At 58.4% G+C, this 19,146-nt stretch overlaps 4 protein-coding genes across 4 annotated transcripts in view; 1 reads left to right on the top strand and 3 right to left on the bottom strand.

Annotated features, from left to right (window-relative positions):
- Nucleotides 1-1,449: 1,449 nt before the first annotated feature.
- LOC128755512 (uncharacterized) lies at nt 1,450-3,231 on the bottom strand. Its single transcript, XM_053859171.1, has 2 exons — nt 3,007-3,231; nt 1,450-2,504 (listed from the first exon to the last, which is right to left on the bottom strand). The coding sequence occupies exon 2, from the start codon at nt 2,267-2,269 to the stop codon at nt 1,661-1,663; it is 609 nt and encodes a 202-aa protein (XP_053715146.1). The 5' UTR covers nt 2,270-2,504; nt 3,007-3,231; the 3' UTR covers nt 1,450-1,660.
- Nucleotides 3,232-9,664: 6,433 nt separating this feature from the next.
- LOC128756003 (butyrophilin subfamily 3 member A2-like) lies at nt 9,665-14,190 on the top strand. The gene is made up of 6 exons (XM_053860127.1): nt 9,665-10,500; nt 10,878-11,204; nt 11,273-11,408; nt 11,603-11,907; nt 12,558-12,647; nt 12,712-14,190. The coding sequence occupies exons 1-6, from the start codon at nt 10,437-10,439 to the stop codon at nt 12,810-12,812; spliced, it is 1,023 nt and encodes a 340-aa protein (XP_053716102.1). The 5' UTR covers nt 9,665-10,436; the 3' UTR covers nt 12,813-14,190.
- Nucleotides 13,183-16,898, bottom strand: chrnd (cholinergic receptor, nicotinic, delta (muscle)). The gene is made up of 12 exons (XM_053859134.1): nt 16,802-16,898; nt 15,811-15,956; nt 15,693-15,737; nt 15,519-15,628; nt 15,299-15,454; nt 14,984-15,081; nt 14,721-14,921; nt 14,451-14,562; nt 14,270-14,384; nt 13,952-14,162; nt 13,775-13,893; nt 13,183-13,497 (listed from the first exon to the last, which is right to left on the bottom strand). The coding sequence occupies exons 1-12, from the start codon at nt 16,857-16,859 to the stop codon at nt 13,315-13,317; spliced, it is 1,554 nt and encodes a 517-aa protein (XP_053715109.1). The 5' UTR covers nt 16,860-16,898; the 3' UTR covers nt 13,183-13,314.
- Nucleotides 16,899-17,064: 166 nt separating this feature from the next.
- The window catches only part of cip2a (cellular inhibitor of PP2A), a 9,977-nt gene continuing 7,895 nt past the window's right edge, over nt 17,065-19,146 (bottom strand). The window contains exons 18-21 of the mRNA XM_053859101.1: nt 19,040-19,146; nt 18,888-18,970; nt 17,984-18,123; nt 17,065-17,909 (exon numbers count right to left, since the gene is read on the bottom strand). The exon at nt 19,040-19,146 is cut by the window's right edge and continues 7 nt beyond it. Of these exons, the coding sequence (XP_053715076.1) occupies nt 17,763-17,909; nt 17,984-18,123; nt 18,888-18,970; nt 19,040-19,146 (477 nt within the window). The 3' untranslated portion in view covers nt 17,065-17,762. The remainder of the gene's footprint in view (nt 17,910-17,983; nt 18,124-18,887; nt 18,971-19,039) is intronic.

Below are 19,146 nucleotides of genomic sequence, written 5' to 3'. Positions count from 1 at the left end.
GGACGAAGAGACGGTGCACATGTCCAACACAATGAAGACATATCACACAGATGTGGAGAGAGTACAGAGGACACGACATCTTCCAAAGAACAACTCAAGCTCCCAACAGAGCAGCAGAGCCGCCACATGAGCTGCACGTTTGGAAGCGTGACCGAGCAGGCAGCCCGCTCTGGAGCTTTGACTCCTCATGCCCACCTCTACGGCGAGTCACGTTCTCACCAGCCAGTCGCCAGCGCCCACAGGCCACACACCTGCACCACACTGCACCGTCATATTTTCCAACTCAGTGTGAAGGACACGTTCCACCTGCGCGAGGTTCTACGCTGCGCAGCAGATGGGAAAAGACCCAATGTGGCAGTTACATTTAGACCTGAGAGATTATGGAAGCATAAACGTGTTGCACCTTTGGAGCGCAGCTTTGGGACCCACGTCCCAGACGTCTCGCACCTCTTCTGTCTCCTCGTCCAGTCAGCGCACGCCTGGCCGGCGGGTGAAACCACACGGTCCCAGCGGAGCGGGGGACGTTCGCACCAGCGACTCGCTCCTTACCTCCGCCTGAGGGACAGTTTAGCGCCCTCACGTGTTGGTGGAGCCGGAGTCCAGAGCCGGGACCGAGCCCCGCTGACGGAGGCAGAGCTCTTCTTATGAGGTGCGACTATGAAAAAAAGGAACATCAAGTATTATTGTTGGAATATGAAAAATAACGTTTTTTAGTTGAAATAAAAACATAGGATTAAAAGATAAAACAAGTCCAGAAACGCTGAATAAAAAAACTGAAAAAGCCGTTGGAACAAATGACACTGAAAGGCTCCGCTCAAAGCTTGAAACCTTGTTGATAGAACATTTCTTTCTGTATTTCTCCGTTTCTCCAGGTCGGACGCTCGGCGGCGAGCGGCTCAAATGAGCGGAGCAATATTCCACTGTTGCAGAAGGTTGTGTGTCTGCGCGTGCACAGACTTGTGTGAGGCACCAAAAGTGACGTGCTGATAAGTCAACAGATGCCAAACATAAAAAGGAATGAGTCGACGAAGGCTGTGTGGTCGGGGTGCCTGCTCTCCGTCAGCCTCTGCCTCAGGACGTCTGACTCCAGATCTGAGTCGTCACTCAGTCTGTCAATCATTTCTCTGGCAAGCTTGTGCTTGGGTTTCCGTCCAGGTGCATCCAGTGGAGCCGGAGTCACCTGACGCCTCAGGGGAGGAGGCGACATGCAGGGGGACCATTCTCCCTCGGTGGCTGGAACTCCCACCTTGTGCCATCACCGCAGCAGAACTTGGGAGAGACTCGGCGTGGAGCAGAGAGAGAATCAGAATCAAATGTATTGCCATGGTCAGTGGGGAGCCCACTGACTAGGAAAGTGTTTTGGAATAATATGCAGTCAAAAAGTAAATAAATAATAAAATAAAATAAAGTAAAATGAAGTACAATAAAAATAAATTAATTAATTAATTAACAACAAGGCTGTTCAGGACTCCGACAGTCTGAGGGCCGAGGGGAAGAAGCTGTTGCTGTGACGGGAGGCTCTGGTCTGGATGGACCGTAGCCTCCTGCCAGAGGGAAGAGGAACAAACAGTCCATGTCCAGGGTGAGAAGGGTCACGTCTCTGGGTCCTGGAGACATACAGGTCCTGAAGAGGCGCTGCAGGCTGCAACCCATCACCTTCTCAGCAGAACATACGCTGCGCTGCAGTCTGCTCTTGTCCCTGGAGGGGGCGCTGTTGTACCAGACGGTGATAGAGGAGGTGAGGATGGACTGGATGATGGCCGTGTAGAACTCCACCAGCAACTCCGTCGTAGTTTTCGTAGCTGCCCCAGGAAGAACATTCTCTGCTGGCCCTTCCTGATGAGGGACCTGATGGTTGGTCCTCAGTGATGGTGGTTCCCAGGAAGCAGAAGGAGTCCACAATAGGAATGGATAAACCAGCCAACATGAGAGGGGACGGAGGAGCTGTGACTCTCCTGAAGTCTGTGACCATCTCCACTGTCTTCTGAGCGTTGAGCTCCAGGTTGTTGTGGCTGCACCAGGACACCAGCCGCTCCACCTCCCTCCTGTAAGCCGACTCTTCTCCATCTGAGATGAGCCCCATGATGGTGGCGTCATCCCCAAACTTGATCAGCTTCACGGACTCGTGGCTGGAGGTGCAGCAGTTAGTGTAGAGAGAGAAGAGCCATGGAGAGAGAACACAGCCCTGAGGAGACCCCATGTTGAGGGTCCGAGTGTCAGAGACAGTCAGCTGCACACGCTGACTCCGGCTGGTCAGCAAGTCTGTCATCCATCTGCAGAGGGAGTCAGGCACGTCCAGCTGGCCAAGCTTGTCTTCAAGCAGAGCTGGAAGAATTGTATTAAAGGCAGAGCTGAAGTCCACAAACAGGATCCTGGCATAGGTTCCTGGGCAGTCCAGATGCTCCAGAACGAGATGAAGGGCTGAAGATGTCCGTGAACACTGGAGCCAGCTCAGCAGCACAATGCTTCAGGATGGCAGGGGAAACTCTGTCCGGACCCGCAGCCTTCCAAGAGAGAGAGAGAGAGAGAGAGAGAGAGAGCGAGAGAGCGAGAGAGAGAGAGAGAGAGAGAGAGAGAGAGAGAGAGAGAGAGAGAGAGAGAGAGAGAGAGGAGAGGGAGAGAGAGAGAGAGAGGGAGGGAGAGAGAGAGAGAGAGAGAGAGAGAGAGAGAGAGAGAGAGAGAGAGAGAGAGAGGGAGAGGGAGAGGGAGAGGGAGAGAGAGAGAGGGAGAGGGAGAGGGAGAGCGAGAGAGAGAGAGAGGGAGGGAGAGGGAGAGCGAGAGAGAGAGAGAGAGAGAGAGAGAGAGAGAGAGAGAGAGAGGGAGAGGGAGAGGGAGAGGGAGAGGGAGAGAGGGAGAGGGAGAGGGAGAGCGAGAGAGAGAGAGAGAGAGAGAGAGAGAGAGAGAGAGAGAGAGGAGTCAGTGGAGGTGGCATCTCAGGAGGACGCCCCCTAGAGGCCGGCTCGGAAGAGGCCGAGGGCTCTCAACACCGGCGCCCTCCGCTCTCACCTGGTGAGGTGGGGCAGAAGTGGGGAAGTGGGCGGAGCCGAAGGTTCAGTGGACCATAAGTTGAGGAGCGGCGTCGTGACACATGAAGAGTCGAGCAAAGTGAAACTCAGCTCTGTTACTCATTGACTGACGTCAGACCTTGACCTGAGCTCAGAGTCATGCAGCTGGACTGGTTTCACCGATGATCCTGTGAGGAGACGCGGCAGCCGCAGACGGAGCGCCGACTCTTGTGGAGCAGCAGCAGCAGCAGCAGCAGCAGCAGCAGCGGGATGAGGGCCGTGACCCCGCTGACCCCGCTGACCCTGGCGACCCTGGCGACCCTGGTGTGGGCGGCAGAGAGCAGTCAGCTGTCAGGTGAGAGTCCGTGTCCTCTGTCACTCAGCTGTGTTGCACAACACGGCTGACCAGCTGCTGTGGGGCGGGGGAGGGGTGGGGGAGGGGGGGAGCTGGTGCCTGACCTCACAGGACCAAACAGAAAACAGGCTCCAGCCGACCACTGAGCTGAGCACTGCTCCACTCAGAGGTGACCATGCTCAGCTCTTCTCAGCTGCTCCCTGCTGGCATCTTCAGGCAGTGAGGAATCCAGGCCAACCTGCCGCGCTGCATTCATCCCCTCGCCCTTCCGTGACAAAGGTTCACACTCTCAGCTGAAGGAAACAATAAAAGTCTTCTCCAGCTGCTTTGGCCTGAGAGCTGTGAGTTTGACTTTCCTCTCAGAAATACATGAAAACACCTCTGTCGAACTCAAGGTGACATTTGGTTCCTTTCTCCACGTCATGCTCTTAGGCTCCACACGGGTACTGAAGTCACCCCTGCTACCCCGCTGTCATGTTACCCATCTGTCATGTTACCCCGCTGTCATGTTACCCCACTGTCATGTTACCCCACTGTCATGTTACCCATCTGTCATGTTACCCCACTGTCATGTTACCCCGCTGTCATGTTACCCCACTGTCATGTTACCCATCTGTCATGTTACCCATCTGTCATGTTACCCCACTGTCATGTTACCCCACTGTCATGTTACCCATCTGTCATGTTACCCCACTGTCATGTTACCCCACTGTCATGTTACCCATCTGTCATGTTACCCCACTGTCATGTTACCCCGCTGTCATGTTACCCCGCTGTCATGTTACCCCGCTGTCATGTTACCCCCGCTGTCATGTTACCCCGCTGTCATGTTACCCCGCTGTCATGTTACCCCGCTGTCATGTTACCCCACTGTCATGTTACCCATCTGTCATGTTACCCCGCTGTCATGTTACCCCGCTGTCATGTTACCCCGCTGTCATGTTACCCCACTGTCATGTTACCCATCTGTCATGTTACCCCGCTGTCATGTTACCCTGCTGTCATGTTACCCTGCTGTCATGTTACCCCGCTGTCATGTTACCCTGCTGTCATGTTACCCTGCTGTCATGTTACCCCACTGTCATGTTACCCATCTGTCATGTTACCCCCGCTGTCATGTTACCCCACTGTCATGTTACCCCACTGTCATGTTACCCTGCTGTCATGTTACCCCACTGTCATGTTACCCCGCTGTCATGTTACCCCACTGTCATGTTACCCATCTGTCATGTTCCCCCGCTGTCATGTTACCCTGCTATGTTACCCATCTGTCATGTTACCCCACTGTCATGTTACCCATCTGTCATGTTACCCCGCTGTCATGTTACCCCGCTGTCATGTTACCCCACTGTCATGTTACCCCGCTGTCATGTTACCCCACTGTCATGTTACCCATCTGTCATGTTACCCCACTGTCATGTTACCCCGCTGTCATGTTACCCCACTGTCATGTTACCCTGCTGTCATGTTACCCATCTGTCATGTTACCCATCTGTCATGTTCCCCCGCTGTCATGTTACCCTGCTGTCATGTTACCCCACTGTCATGTTACCCATCTGTCATGTTACCCCGCTGTCATGTTACCCATCTGTCATGTTACCCCGCTGTCATGTTACCCTGCTGTCATGTTACCCTGCTGTCATGTTACCCTGCTGTCATGTTACCCCGCTGTCATGTTACCCTGCTGTCATGTTACCCTGCTGTCATGTTACCCCGCTGTCATGTTACCCTGCTGTCATGTTACCCTGCTGTCATGTTACCCCACTGTCATGTTACCCATCTGTCATGTTACCCCGCTGTCATGTTACCCCACTGTCATGTTACCCCACTGTCATGTTACCCTGCTGTCATGTTACCCCACTGTCATGTTACCCCGCTGTCATGTTACCCCACTGTCATGTTACCCATCTGTCATGTTCCCCCCGCTGTCATGTTACCCCGCTGTCATGTTACCCATCTGTCATGTTACCCCACTGTCATGTTACCCATCTGTCATGTTACCCCGCTGTCATGTTACCCCGCTGTCATGTTACCCCGCTGTCATGTTACCCCACTGTCATGTTACCCCACTGTCATGTTACCCTGCTGTCATGTTACCCCACTGTCATGTTACCCCGCTGTCATGTTACCCCACTGTCATGTTACCCATCTGTCATGTTCCCCCGCTGTCATGTTACCCTGCTGTCATGTTACCCATCTGTCATGTTACCCCACTGTCATGTTACCCATCTGTCATGTTACCCCGCTGTCATGTTACCCCCGCTGTCATGTTACCCCACTGTCATGTTACCCCGCTGTCATGTTACCCCACTGTCATGTTACCCATCTGTCATGTTACCCCACTGTCATGTTACCACCGCTGTCATGTTACCCCACTGTCATGTTACCCTGCTGTCATGTTACCCATCTGTCATGTTACCCATCTGTCATGTTCCCCCGCTGTCATGTTACCCTGCTGTCATGTTACCCCACTGTCATGTTACCCCACTGTCATGTTACCCCGCTGTCATGTTACCCCGCTGTCATGTTACCCCGCTGTCACGTTACCCTGCTGTCATGTTACCCCACTGTCATGTTACCCCGCTGTCACGTTACCCTGCTGTCATGTTACCCCACTGTCATGTTACCCCGCTGTCACGTTACCCTGCTGTCATGTTACCCCACTGTCACGTTACCCTGCTGTCATGTTACCCCGCTGTCATGTTACCCATCTGTCATGTTACCCCACTGTCATGTTACCCATCTGTCATGTTACCCCCGCTGTCATGTTACCCCACTGTCATGTTACCCATCTGTCATGTTACCCCGCTGTCATGTTACCCATCTGTCATGTTACCCCGCTGTCATGTTACCCTGCTGTCATGTTACCCTGCTGTCATGTTACCCTGCTGTCATGTTACCCCGCTGTCATGTTACCCCGCTGTCATGTTACCCCCCTGTCATGTTACCCCCCTGTCATGTTACCCCGCTGTCAGTGGAGAAGGTCCAGTGTCTTTGTGACGGGGGGGCGGGACTAAGGGGCGCTGCTGTGACTGGCGGCCAATCACGCTCATGTTGGGTACAGATGTTGTCATGTGGACAACACGTCAGTAGACGTCATGACTCCATCATGACCCTGGTGATCCAGGCCCTGGCTCTGAAGTCCTCATCCGTGCTCCTCACTGACCTGGAGTCTGGTGTCCTGCAGGCGTCACCTCTGCTGTGGGGAGCAGCCAGATCCTCCCGTGTACCTTCCCCACAGGAGAAGACCTGCTGGTCCACTGGATGAAGGACGGCTCCAAGACCCCCGTGGTCCACTCCTTCTACAATGGAAAGGACCAGCTGGACCACCAACTCCCACGGTTCAGGGGCAGAACGTCCCTGTTCCTGGACCAGCTGTCCAGAGGCAACGCTTCCCTGTGGCTGGAGGAGGTCCGGGTCTCTGACCGTGGACTCTACGCCTGCTACACCAGCAACTCCAGGGGCCGGCAGGAGTCGTCGGTCAACCTGGAGGTGGAAGGTAAGGAGGAGGTCCAGCAGACGTGTGGAGGACCGGTGAAGCCAGGAGGCAACACGCGGGGCTCCCCTCAGGTTCACCGGGGAGAGGAGGAGCCTGGAGCTCCTGGTGGACCTGAGACTCAGCAGAGCGAGTCCACGCTCGGTGATGGTGTCACATGTTTGGTCTCAGTTTCTATCGTTACTATATTGAAGCCCCAAATCAAAACGCTTCCTCGTGAGGTTGGAAGGACGAGGTCCAGTACCTGCCGGGCAGCACAGGTAGAGAGGGACTCGTCTCCATGGTAACAGCCTCATGCGCTCCTTCATTCCCTCCAGCTCCAGTGACCAAGGTCTCCATCGCTGAGGAAGGAGAGCGGATCACCTGCCGCTCAGAGGGAATCTACCCGAGTCCTCAGGTCACGTGGTCCGGGGGCCTGAGCCCTGACACCAGCATAGAGCAGCCGGCGGGGCAGGAGCTCTACAGCGTCAGGAGCTCAGTGCTGAGGTCTGGAGATCAAGAAGACGTCACCTGCAAGGTCACGACCCCCGGGAGCAGCAGGAGCGCCACGCTGACCACAGGTGAGTCTCACTCGGAGGAGGAGCCCGGAGCTTCAGGCCTCGTCGTCTACTCTGCTCCATCTCAGGAGACCTCGAAGTCACGGGGAGCCAGGAGACCTTCCATTGCTCTGCTCTGAAGCCTCCACTGACGTCCATCACCTGGAGCTTCAACGGCAGCCTGGTGGTCCGCGGAGAGGTCGGCAATGTCGCGGAGCGCTGGCGGGACCACGTGAAGGATCTGTCGGCGTCCGGCAGCCTGACTCTGCAGAAGCTGTCTCCGGATCTCAGCGGGATTTACACCTGTCAGCTCATCAACCAGGAGGAGACGCACGTGAAGGTCATCCGCGTGAAGATCGGTGAGGCCATGAAGCCCTCCAGCCAGGATCATCTCAAGAGACCGAAGAAGTGGCACTCACCTCAGGTCTGCTCTTCAGGTGGAGAACCAGGAGCAGCATGGATCATCCCAGTGGTCGTCGTCCTCCTGGCGCTGGTCGTGATGGGAGCTCTGGTGTGCTGGTGCTGGAGAAGTCGACGAGGTTTGACCACTGCTTCTTCTGAATGGGACGACCGTTTCAGACCAGCTTCTGGCGCTCCTCTGAGAGAGGTGGCCCTTGTGTGACCGGGCCAACCCGCTCCAGTCCAGACGCTGCTGAGCCTCGGCTCTGCTCTGCTGCCGGAGGAGCAGGACACGCTGGCTTCCAGGCAGGTTCTGAGCTTCGGTTGTCTTGTCTGACCTTGTGTGACGTCTCTGCAGGAGGAGCGACAGCCAGTGCCACGAAGAACCAACAAAACTTGGAGAAGAGAACTTCAGGGTCCGGCACCTCCTCAGAAGCAGCCGCTGAGAAGCTCCCACTACAAGATCACGGGCCCCCGGCGAGCGACTTGCAGACTCCTGCTGAAGACCAACGCTCCTCCTGAGCTGCAGGCATCAGACGGCGAGGACTCTTGACCCCGGCCACTCAGCTGTGAGGACACTGCACGTCTGTGACGTGTGGACTCTGGTGCTGGCGGAGGGGGGGGGTTGTCAGGCAAATTGATCCACTTCAAGTCTTTATTGTCAAAAACATTGTTCATAAAGTGTTTCTTTATTGTAAGTTGCTCTGTAATACTTTGCTCTTGTTTACTCCTTCCTGGCTACTGGCTACATGCTAGCTCGGTCCAGCTACTGGCTACATGCTAGCTTGGTCCAGCTACTGGCTACATGCTAGCTCGGTCCAGCTACTGGCTACACGCTAGCTTGGTCCAGCTACTGGCTACATGCTAGCTCGGTCCAGCTACTGGCTACACGCTAGCTTGGTCCAGCTACTGGCTACATGCTAGCTCGGTCCAGCTACTGGCTACACGCTAGCTTGGTCCAGCTACTGGCTACATGCTAGCTCGGTCCAGCTACTGGCTACACACGAGCTCGGTCCAGCTACTGGCTACATGCTAGCTCGGTCCAGCTACTGGCTACATGCTAGCTCGGTCCAGCTACTGGCTACATGCTAGCTTAGTCCTGGTTTTAGCCTCATTATCCATCCATTTTAAAAGTCTGAACGTTTCGTAACGCTGAGCTGTCATGTGACCACAGTCCGTGACGGTGACACTGGAGCACCGGACTGATCACATGATGGTCATGTGACCACTGACCAGCTGAACAGCCTTGAGATTTGAGCGTGTTGCGCAATACCTGCAGGTGTCGATAGAGGGCAGTGTGGGACAACAATGCATCTGAGGTGAAGATCGACGCTGCTGTGTCTTCATCTTTTTTGTGGTCGAGAAATACGTGATCATTTTGGAACACGTCCACGCCGTGACGTTCACCACTGAGGATGTCGGTGTGAGGGTCAAGAGAAAGTGAGTGACACGCACATCACTGGTCGAGCCAGTGTTGCTGCTGAACATTTGTTTGTGGCGCCCCCCACTGGCTGGGAAGGTTCCACACACTCTTCATCATTCGAGAGCTGAGGAGCCACGACCGAGGTTCCCTCCGAGCTGCGCGCGTGCGCACAGCAGAAACGATCCCAGCGCAGAAACATGGAGGCTGCGCAACAAAAGTCCGTCCTGAACGGACTATAAAGTGCTGCAGCTCCCAGACTCCGGAGCTTCTGGCCGTGCAGACTGTTGTGTTCACAATAAAGACATGTTATATGGTGGCCACAAGGAGGCACTGTGTGCTCAGAGATGGTAAGACAAAAGCGAAGGCACTGGAGTAACAGGTGGACTGCTACGCTAGCAACGTTAATAAAGGACGGTATCATCGTGCGTTGGCTTCTCCTGGGAACTCAGACATGAGCTGTCCTGGTGACATCAGAGCAGTCAGATGAAGCGCTCTTCCACCGCGCGTCTGTCCTCCGCTGCAGCGCGCGCCCCGTGACGGCGCTCCAGTTCAAAAGATTGCAACATCTTTCAAGCCTCTTCTAAAGGGCGTGGGTGTGGCTGTGTTCGAGGGAACACGGACCGTGTGACCCTTGCTTTTGAATCCATGTCTTTGCTCTTCTTGACGGTGAAGTTCGAGCGTCACAGAACAACACAAGATGATTCCATGGGACACAGACGCACCAGTTGAGGCGTGTGGAGAGTTCAGCCCAGTGATCAAACCAATGAGCGGAGACAGAACAGCGTCTAACTGGAAGTGGGCCGACATGACGAGCTTCAGCTGCGGCGCACAGAACCGCCTTGAACACGGTCGATTCCACGACGCGTCGTGACTCAACCACACGACTCACTCTTTTCTGACCCGCGCCTCAGATTGAGCCCGTCGTCTCCAAACGATCGGCACCTTCCAGGACCTTGGCAGTGTTCCAAGGGCAACAACTGGAAACAGCCTGAGGGGAACAGTCGAACCTTTTGCACACGAATGTCAACGTGCAGTCAACAGCAGGTGGTAGTGTTTCACACTGGCGACAGGAAACCAGGGCACCTGACTCGGCGACACTCTCGCTCACCTGTTCTCAGGTGCGCAGCTCAACCAGCTTTTCCAGTCCGTCCTCACTTGCTGTTCCTGCTTCCGGTCGGCCGGCTGCGATCGCGAGGCTCTGCTGCTGGGACGGACCAGGAGGATGCTGGTCCCGCTGCTGCTGCTGCTGCTGCTGCTGCTGGGGCCGGGGCTGGCGGCGGGGGAAGGTGAGTCACCGAGCCTTGTTTGAGTCGCTGCGGTCCGAGCCCGGCCCCGGGTCAGACACCACGGGAATGCGCTGGTCACAGCTGGGTCGACCCGTATGTCTCCAGGACCCAGAGACGTGCAGGTGGGATCAGAGCCGACCCTTCTCACCCTGGAGACACGGACTGTTTGTTCCTCTTCCTCTGGCAGGAGCTCGGTCCATCCAGACCAGAGCCTCCCGTCACAGCAACAGCTTCTTCCCTCGGCCCTCAGACTGTCGGAGTCCTGATCAGCCTTTGGTGTTTCTCTATTTATGTTATGATGTATTTGTCAGCACTTGACTCCAAAACACTTTCCCAGTTAGCGGCTCCCCACTGAGCCTGGCGACTCTGTGCCGCAGAGACGCTCATCACCTGCCTGAGGGCGGAGCCCTGCGTGCTGCCCTGCAAGTTCAACTCGGACGGCAAAGGCGTGCGCGTCATGTGGTTCAAGAAGAAGGCGGTGGTGAGCTGCACCCGCTACGGCAACACCAGCTGGGTGGTGGGCCACAACTCGCCCGCCGACAAGTACAAGGGCCGCACGGACCTGTACGCCGACAAGGTCCTGGAGGGCAACGCCACGCTGGTGCTGAGGAACGTCACGCCGCACGACGAGGGCAAGTACTTCTGCGTCACCATCATGCAGCCGCGCACCGACGAGTCGGCCGTGGTGTCGCTGCAGGTGCGAGGTAAGCCCCCCCCCCCTCCCTCAGCGCCGGCCCCCGCAGGAGCCACCGCCTCCGCTTGTGTGCCGCAGCTCCGGTGGAGGACGTCTCCGCGGAGGTGGGCCACGCCGCCGTCTGGTGCCGAGCCAGGGGATCTAACCCGGCGCCGACGCTCACCTGGCACCGACCCCCGCCACCGACGGCAGCGGGCTGCGCAACAGGACCCAGGTGCGGAGGAACCGGGCGGGCTTCTACTCGGTGAGAGCTCCTGCGGCTGCCGGCGACGACAGCATGAATCGACCTACATCTGCAGCGTGGCCAGCGCCGGCAGCCGCGGAGCGTGCACCTGAAGCAAGAAGGTAGCCACGGTGGCGGGTGCGTGCGCCGCCGCAGCCCAGACTCACCTCTCGCCGCTGTCGCAGCCTGATCCAGGCCCTGGCCGGCAGCAACCTCAACGTGCCCTGCAGCCTGCCCTACGCCCTCTGCGCAGCTTCACCTCACCTGTGGTTCCGGGGCTCCCAGCCCATCCTGACCATCAACGCCAGCGGCGACCGGACTCGGCTGAGCTTCTGGGGCGAGTGGAGCCTCCACGTGTACGACAGCCGGGCGGCGGCGCGGACGCTGACGCTGCGCAACCTGAGCACGGCGCACCAGGGCGCGTACACCTGCGAGGTGAGCGCGGCCGACCAGACCATCCTCACCGTCTCCAACGTCACCATCGGAGAAGGTAGGGCTCCTCCTCCTCCTCCTCCTCCCCCTCCCCTCCTCGTCTCCTCCTCCTCCCCTCCTCTTCCTCCTCCTCTTCCTCCTCCTCCCCTCCTCCTCCTCCTCCCCTCCTCCTCCCCCTCCCCTCCTCGTCCTCCTCCTCCTCCCCTCCTCTTCCACCTCTCTTCCTCCTCCTCCCCTCTCCTCCTCCTCCTCCTCCTGCCCTCCTCCTCCTCCTCCTCCTCCCTCCTCTTCCTCCTCCTCCTCCCTCCCCTCCTCCTCCTCCTCCTCTCCTCCCTCCTCTTCCTCCCCTCCTCTTCCTCCTCCTCCTCCTCCCCTCCTCCTCCTCCTCCCCTCCTCCTCCCTCCTCTCCTCCTCCTCCTCCTCCTCTTCCTCCTCCTCCCTCCTCTCCTCCTCCCTCCTCCTCCTCCTCCCCTCCTCTTCCTCCTCTCCTCTCCTCCTCCTCCCCTCCTCTTCCTCCTCCTGCCCTCCTCTTCCTCCTCCTCCCCTCCTCCTCTTCCTCCTCCTCCCTCCTCCTCCTCCTCCCTCCTCCTCCTCCCCTCCTCTCCTCCCCTCCCTCTCCTCTCCTCCCCTCCTCCTCCTCCTCCTCCTCCTCCTCCTCCCTGCCCTCTCCTCCTCCTCCTCCGTGAGCTCCAGCCTGCTCTCCTGCAGACCTCCGGCTGGAGACCCTGGTGCCCATCACCGTCCTGGCCTCGCTCCTCTTCCTGTCCTACTGCGCCGTGGCCTTCCTGCTGGTCAAAAGTCAGTTCAGCTGTGACTCGGAGTCCGACCGCGAGCCACGACACTCACGTCCTCTCTGTTGCAGTCCGACGGATGGAAGGACAGAAGAGCTCCATCGACAGCTCTCTGACCTCGCTGAGCGTCAGCAGCGGCGGGTCAGCAGGGGCGCCGGCCTCTGACTCCTAGAGAGAAACAGAGCGCGTGAAGAGCGGAGGCTCGTCTCGGCTGCATCACTTGGGCCTGCTCCATCCTCGATTCCTGGCAGTGAACTTGAGCGAGCAGTGGGGTGTGAGCCCCGTGTGGCCCCCTCCCTTCCTGGTGTTACATGGCTTGGCCTGCGCTCGCCTCATGTTGTCACGCTCTCCTTGTCGAGAAGTCGAGTGTGACTCTGTTTTCTTTCCTTGTTACATTTTGTTGGACTTGGCGCCGGTCTCCGCCTCCTTCCTGCTGCGTTTGGGTCTCCCGTCTAAAACCGTTACAGAATGTCCTCGCAAGGAGGAGCCTGGTCCAAACAGGCCTTCACACACACACACACACACACACACACACACTGAAGTCACACTTTATTGTAGTAGGAAACATCAAACAGCAAACAAGTTCGTAAAGAAAGAAAAACAAGCCACGTTGATGAGTGTGTGAGAGAGAGGTGTGACCCGGACCGGACCCAGGTGTGTGCGTGAGGGCGCGCTCACACCAGCCGAGCGTTGCTCTCCATGTAGTCGTGCGAGTCTCCGGCGAAGGGCAGCGGAGGCGGGTGGTTGCACAGCCCCATGAGGAAGATGATGATGGTGCCGAAGATCATGACCGGGGTCACCAGGAAGAGGCAGAGCCGGTCCACGGTGCGAGCGATGCCGCTCCAGTTGTCCTTCTCCTGCAGAGAGGCCGGAGGGGTGACACCTGAGAAGACAGTGTTCGGCGGCCGGCGCAGGGGTCGCGACCCCTCCTGCGTCCAGCAGAAGACTCGCTGCCCTCTCTCCTGCACACCCGGACCTCCTCTCCTGGCCGGCACCCTCGCCCCCGTGTCTCCCGGGCCAAGTTCGACCTTGAAAGTCCGCCCTGGACTGACTTCCTGCCCGGCTCAGACACGCGCGCCCCAGGTGATGGCTTCTGCGCTCAGACGCACTCGGCTCAAAGGTCCGGAGACTCACCTCGTTGTAGTCCTTCTTGTTGCGCATGTGTTTGATGATGTAGTTGGCGCCGTCTACTGCCGGCTTGATCTCGCAGAAGAGCTGCTCGGAGACCCCGCCGTCCTCCTGGAGGCTCTTGACTGCGGAGGCGTCAGACGTCAGCGTGGCCGGCGGGACCCCGCCCCCTCCCCCGCTCACCTGCGGCGTGCGTGGGCCGCGCCGCCAGCCCGTGTCGCGCCGACTGCCGCTCGAACATCAGCTCGCTGCGGGACTTGATGCTGTAGTACTGCTCTGCCGAGGCGATGTAGCCCGCCGAGCTGGAGCGGCGCTGCAGCGCGCCGGGCCACTGAGGCTCCTCCTCCTCTGGGCGGGACATGCGCAGGAGGCGGGGCAGCCACTCCAGGAAGACCTGCGGTCAGAGCCCCGCGCTCAGGCCTCTTCACAGCCACCCAGCCAGGTCCTGGTCCTGGACTCTGGTTTGGTCCCCCCCCCCGCCCCAGACCCCTTGTGCGTTACCCTCTTGGTCCACTGCGACATGACGTGTGTGCTCGGGGACCTGAAGTGCAGGTTGAGGACCACCACACAGTTCAGAACCACCACAGTGACCAGAACCATGATGAAGACCAGGTACCTGCACACAGGGTCCACATCAGAGCGGGCGGGCGAGAGACAGGGAGAGAGAGAGAGGGAGACTGACTTGACGATGAGAGGGACGGACAGCGAGGTCTCCGGAAGCCTCTGTGAGATCAGCAGCAGGAAGACGGACTGGGCCAGGAGCACCGAGATGGACAAGGTCATCTTCTCCCCGCCTGCTCTCACGCGCACGCACACATGTGCACACAGACAGACAGACACACAGACACACACAGACACACACAGACACACCCCCCCCAGGTGCTGAGTCTCCAGCAGGCCCTGCTGCACGCGTGCGTGTGAGTGTGTGTGAGTGTGTGAGCGCAGCACTGACTGTCAGCCGGCAGGTAATAGACCAGTGAAGCCAGGAAGGAGATGAGCACACAGGGGATGATGATGTTGACGATGTAGAAGAGCGGCTTCCTCTTGATGATGAGGTAGAAGGTGATGTCCTGGTGCTTGTTGCTCTCCATGGGGATGTGCTTGTAGGTGTTCCTCTTGGCTGGTCGGTGGATCACCTCCCACTCGCCGTTCTCTGAGGGACGCGGCCGAGTCAGCGCACGTCTGTGTGAGTGTGTCAGGTGTCACATGACCCACCGGTCCAGCTCTCTGGGTCGATGACGATCCACTCCACAGTCACACCATCCTCCTCCTTCAGCAGCATCCGGATCTCTCTGGCGTTGTACGTCAGCGAGCTGGAACAGCAGTACAGTGCTCAGTACTCCACTGGAACAGCAGTACAGTGCTCAGTACTCCACTGGAACAGCAGTACAGTGCTCAGTACTCCACTGGAACAGCAGTACAGTGCTCAGTACTCCACAGCACCACACCTGGCAGCTGTGAGGAGGTGCGGCCTCAGGACCCGGGCGCGCGTCAGAGCCGCGTGAGGTCCCGGCAGGCGCGGCGACTCACGTGAACTTGAGCGTGCAGTTCTGCCAGTCGAAGGGGAAGAAGTTGACGTTGATGGAGCAGGAGGAGCGGAAGATGGCGGGCGGCAGCCAGTAGCACAGGCCGTCAGGACTGACCAGCACGTTGCAGTAGTAGGCCACCTGGAACTGGGCGTCATTGCTGCCGCGCACAGGGACGAGGGTTGGTCCCGAGGCGCTGGGCAGGCGGCCGAGCTTCCACTCACTTGTTCTCCAGCACGATCTCCGGCAGCCACACCATGCTGGGCGGCAGCCGCAGCCGCTCCACGCTGTCGTACAGGGAGGAGTTCCAGGACAGGCGGTGGTCGTACCAGGTCTGGGGGGGCGAGGGGGGTCAGAGCTCCCACACACACACACACACGAGCCGGTCACACACTCACGTGCTCGATCCAGACGTTGGTCAGAAGAGTCTCGTCTTTCTCTTTCTGCAGGAGCAGAACAAGGTTTGTTCCCTCTCTCTCTCTCTCACACGCACGCACACACACACGCGCTCGGTACCAGGGAGATGAGGTTGGACAGCGTCAGGGCCAGGTACACGTCCACCGGGTCCTGCTGTCTCGCCACTGGACGCAGCTCCTTGTTGTACTTCCGCTCCTTGAAGAGGTGGTTGATGAGACGCTCCTCGTCATTCCTGCCCCAGCAGCCTGCCACACACATGTGTGTTTGTCTTCCTATCTTAGTGAGGACCTCTCCCCCTGAACCTCAACACTCGGCTGAAGTGAACCTTGACTCTGAACCAGACTGGAGCCCAGTTAGAATCACCCAGCTGTGTGAACCCTCAAACTGAGGCTTGGCCAAGTCAGGAGCGGCCAAAAGGTCCCCACGAGGACAGTGTTCTGTCAGGATCTGGCCCCCACAAGGCAGTATAAACGGGCCCTCACACTCACATCAGGACCCCCGCCTCTGTGGGGCCCTCCCCTCGGGTCTGTGGATCCAGCGTCTCGGGGACCATGAAGGTCACATGACACGTGAGGCGCCAGCTGACAGAAACAGAATCTGAGTGACAGGTGTGGAGAGGGTGACCTCGTGAGCGGGTGAAGGTCGTCAGCGGTGCCGACAGTTCCCACGGCAACAGGGACGCGTGTGCGTGCGCCAGACTGAGCAGTGATGTCACTGTTGGTCAACACGGCGGAGGACCCACAGACAGGAAGTGAGTTGACGGTGAGGCTTCTGACCAACTCACACACACTCTGACCCACTGAAGTACACGGGAGTCAGCCGTGTGTGGGCTTGTTGATCTGACTTTGTGGAGACCAATTCTCCACCAAACCATCCTTGTGAGGACGAGTTGCTGGACTCCACCACCTTCGGCCTCCATTTGAGGGTTCAAACTTCCAAAAACCTGGGTCCGGTCTGGTCCAGGGTCCCGGGTCAGGAGAGCCATGCGTTCAGGGGGAGAGGTCCTCACAAGGGCAGCAGTACAGCAACATGACCCTCCACCAGAGTCAGCAGAAAAGAGCTCGGCAGGTCAGAAGAAGCAAGGACTCACCGGCTGCGAGCAGAACCAGCAGGAGGAGCAGGGTGAGAGCCTCCGAGCAGAGCTTCATGTCTGAGGCCGCCGCCAGCCAGCCAGCGCTTCAGCCGAGCGCCGCAGAGTGAGCGCAGCAGCTGCGGGACACGCCGCCTGGAATAGAAGGCTGAGGTAGGGGCGGGTCCAGAGCAGCTGCTGCGACCGCCGGGGGGGCCCGGGGCCCTCGATCCACTGCTGCGGGGGTCAGCGCGAGGCCCCGCTCCTCTGGCCGTGAAGCGCCACCTGCAGGCTGGGAACAGAAGCTCAGCACAGACGAGGAGTCGGAGCCACAGAAACACAACACTTTTATTCAAAGGTTCACAGTCAAGAGACAAACAGCTTCTGCAGCGACAGAGGAAAAGGGGAGGGAGACGGGTGGAGGTCACAGAGACGGTTGGAGGTCACATAGACGGGTGGAGGTCAGAGAGACGGGCGGAGGTCAGAGAGACAGGTTGGAGGTGGAGGTCAGAGAGATGGTTGGAGGTCAGAGCGACGGGCGGAGGTCACAGAGACGGGCAGAGGTCAGAGAGATGGTTGGAGGTCAGAGAGACGGGCGGAGGTCACAGAGACGGGCAGAGGTCACAGAGACGGGCAGAGGTCAGAGAGATGGTTGGAGGTCAGAGAGACGGGCGGAGGTCAGAGAGATGGTTGGAGGTCAGAGAGACGGGCGGAGGTCAGAGAGACGGGCAGAGGTCAGAGAGATGGTTGGAGGTCAGAGAGATGGTTGGAGGTCAGAGAGACGGGCGGAGGTCACATAGACGGGCAGAGGTCAGAGAGATGGTTGGAGGTCAGAGAGATGGTTGGAGGTCAGAGAGACGGGCGGAGGTCACATAGACGGGCAGAGGTCAGAGAGATGGTTGGAGGTCAGAGAGATGGTTGGAGGTCAGAGAGATGGTTGGAGGTCAGAGAGATGGTTGGAGGTCAGAGAGACGGGCGGAGGTCAGAGAGACAGGTTGACGTCGTTCTTCATCTTGCCGCTGCTCAGGCTGTGGATCATGGCAATCATGGCTGAGTGCTTGCTGAGCTCCTCCTCCTTCTGCTGCAGCTTGGCCTCCAGCTGACTCTTCTGCAGCTCCAGGGACGAGGCCTGCAGCGGGACACCTTCATCACCCTCCTCGCCAGCACCACAGGCTCCGCCCCCTGCTCGGCCGCAGCTCCTACCTTGATGCTGGCCTCCTTCCTGGCCTGCTCCGTCTTGTTCAGCTCCTTCTTCAGAAGGTCCAGCGTCTCCTCCAGCGCTCGCTTCTCTCCGTCCTTCTCACGTCCCTGCTGCTGCTGCTCCTGCAGCGCCCCCTGCAGCTCTGGGGAAACACGGCCACACGTCAGACTGGAGTCCGTCTCCATGAGCCACACGGATGTGGTCGCCCCCTGGAGGTCATGGTCACGTGTCTGACGGCATCATTTGTGTGTGTGCTCTTGTACTACTGTCTTTGTGAGGACCTGTGTGAGTTAGTCTCCAACACCATGGTCTGTTGACGTCTCAATAGAAGAGTGAACTCTGCAGTGCAGAGATGAGCAACTCAATGTTTCAGGTCTCTGGTGGAAGCCGCTGGTGTCTGACAGGCTGCTCTGCCAGCTTTATTGAGGGCTTCAATGGAGCCGTCCGTCTGTCTGTCTGTCTGCTGTGTCTCATGTCTCTGAACAGTTGAACTATGGAGCAGTCTGGACACAGTTCCTAGATGCTGCTGAAGACACATTACCAAGGCAGAGGAGCGCCTCAGAGAACCTGTGAGGACCACTCCATCTCATCAAAGAAACAGGGATCCAGAGAGTCAGAGTCCACCAGTGTCATGATCAAAGGTTCAAACTACCATGGTGAACCTCAGTCCACCACACTCTCCACAGCTGTCACACGCTGCGGAGCAGCAGAGTCACCCTCTCCTCAGGTTCACGTGTGCAGCCGCGGGTTTATCCACCTTATGGTGAGATGCAGGAGTGTCACCGTGGAGACGGTGGACCATCAGTTAGCGCCGGTCCCTAGTGGACACAATGAGTCAGCACAGAAGTGGCCCGACTCATGTCGATGTGACGGACTCGACTGATCGGGGGCGTGACTCGGACTCACGCGTGAGGTCGGCGTCCTTCTGCTGCAGACGGGCCTGGAGGGAGAGCAGCTCCTGCTGCCTCTGGTCCAGCAGCACCAGCGTCCTGAGGAGAGCGGTGGGCGTGAGAGGGCGGCGCTCGTTGCGAGGGGGGGGGGGGGGGGGGGGGGGGTACCTGTCGTGCTGCTGCTGCAGGGCCTCCAGGCTCTTCTTCTGGCTGTCGGCGTGTCTGCTGAGGCTGCCGTGAGCCGCCTGCAGCTCCTTCAGCTGCCGCTCACCGTC

The sequence above is a fragment of the Synchiropus splendidus genome, chromosome 3 (genome assembly GCF_027744825.2).
Source record: "Synchiropus splendidus isolate RoL2022-P1 chromosome 3, RoL_Sspl_1.0, whole genome shotgun sequence".
NCBI classification, from domain to species: Eukaryota; Metazoa; Chordata; class Actinopteri; order Syngnathiformes; family Callionymidae; genus Synchiropus; species Synchiropus splendidus.
The sequence above is the reverse complement of the archived record's forward strand: the minus strand, read 5'-3'. Positions and strand labels throughout refer to the sequence as shown.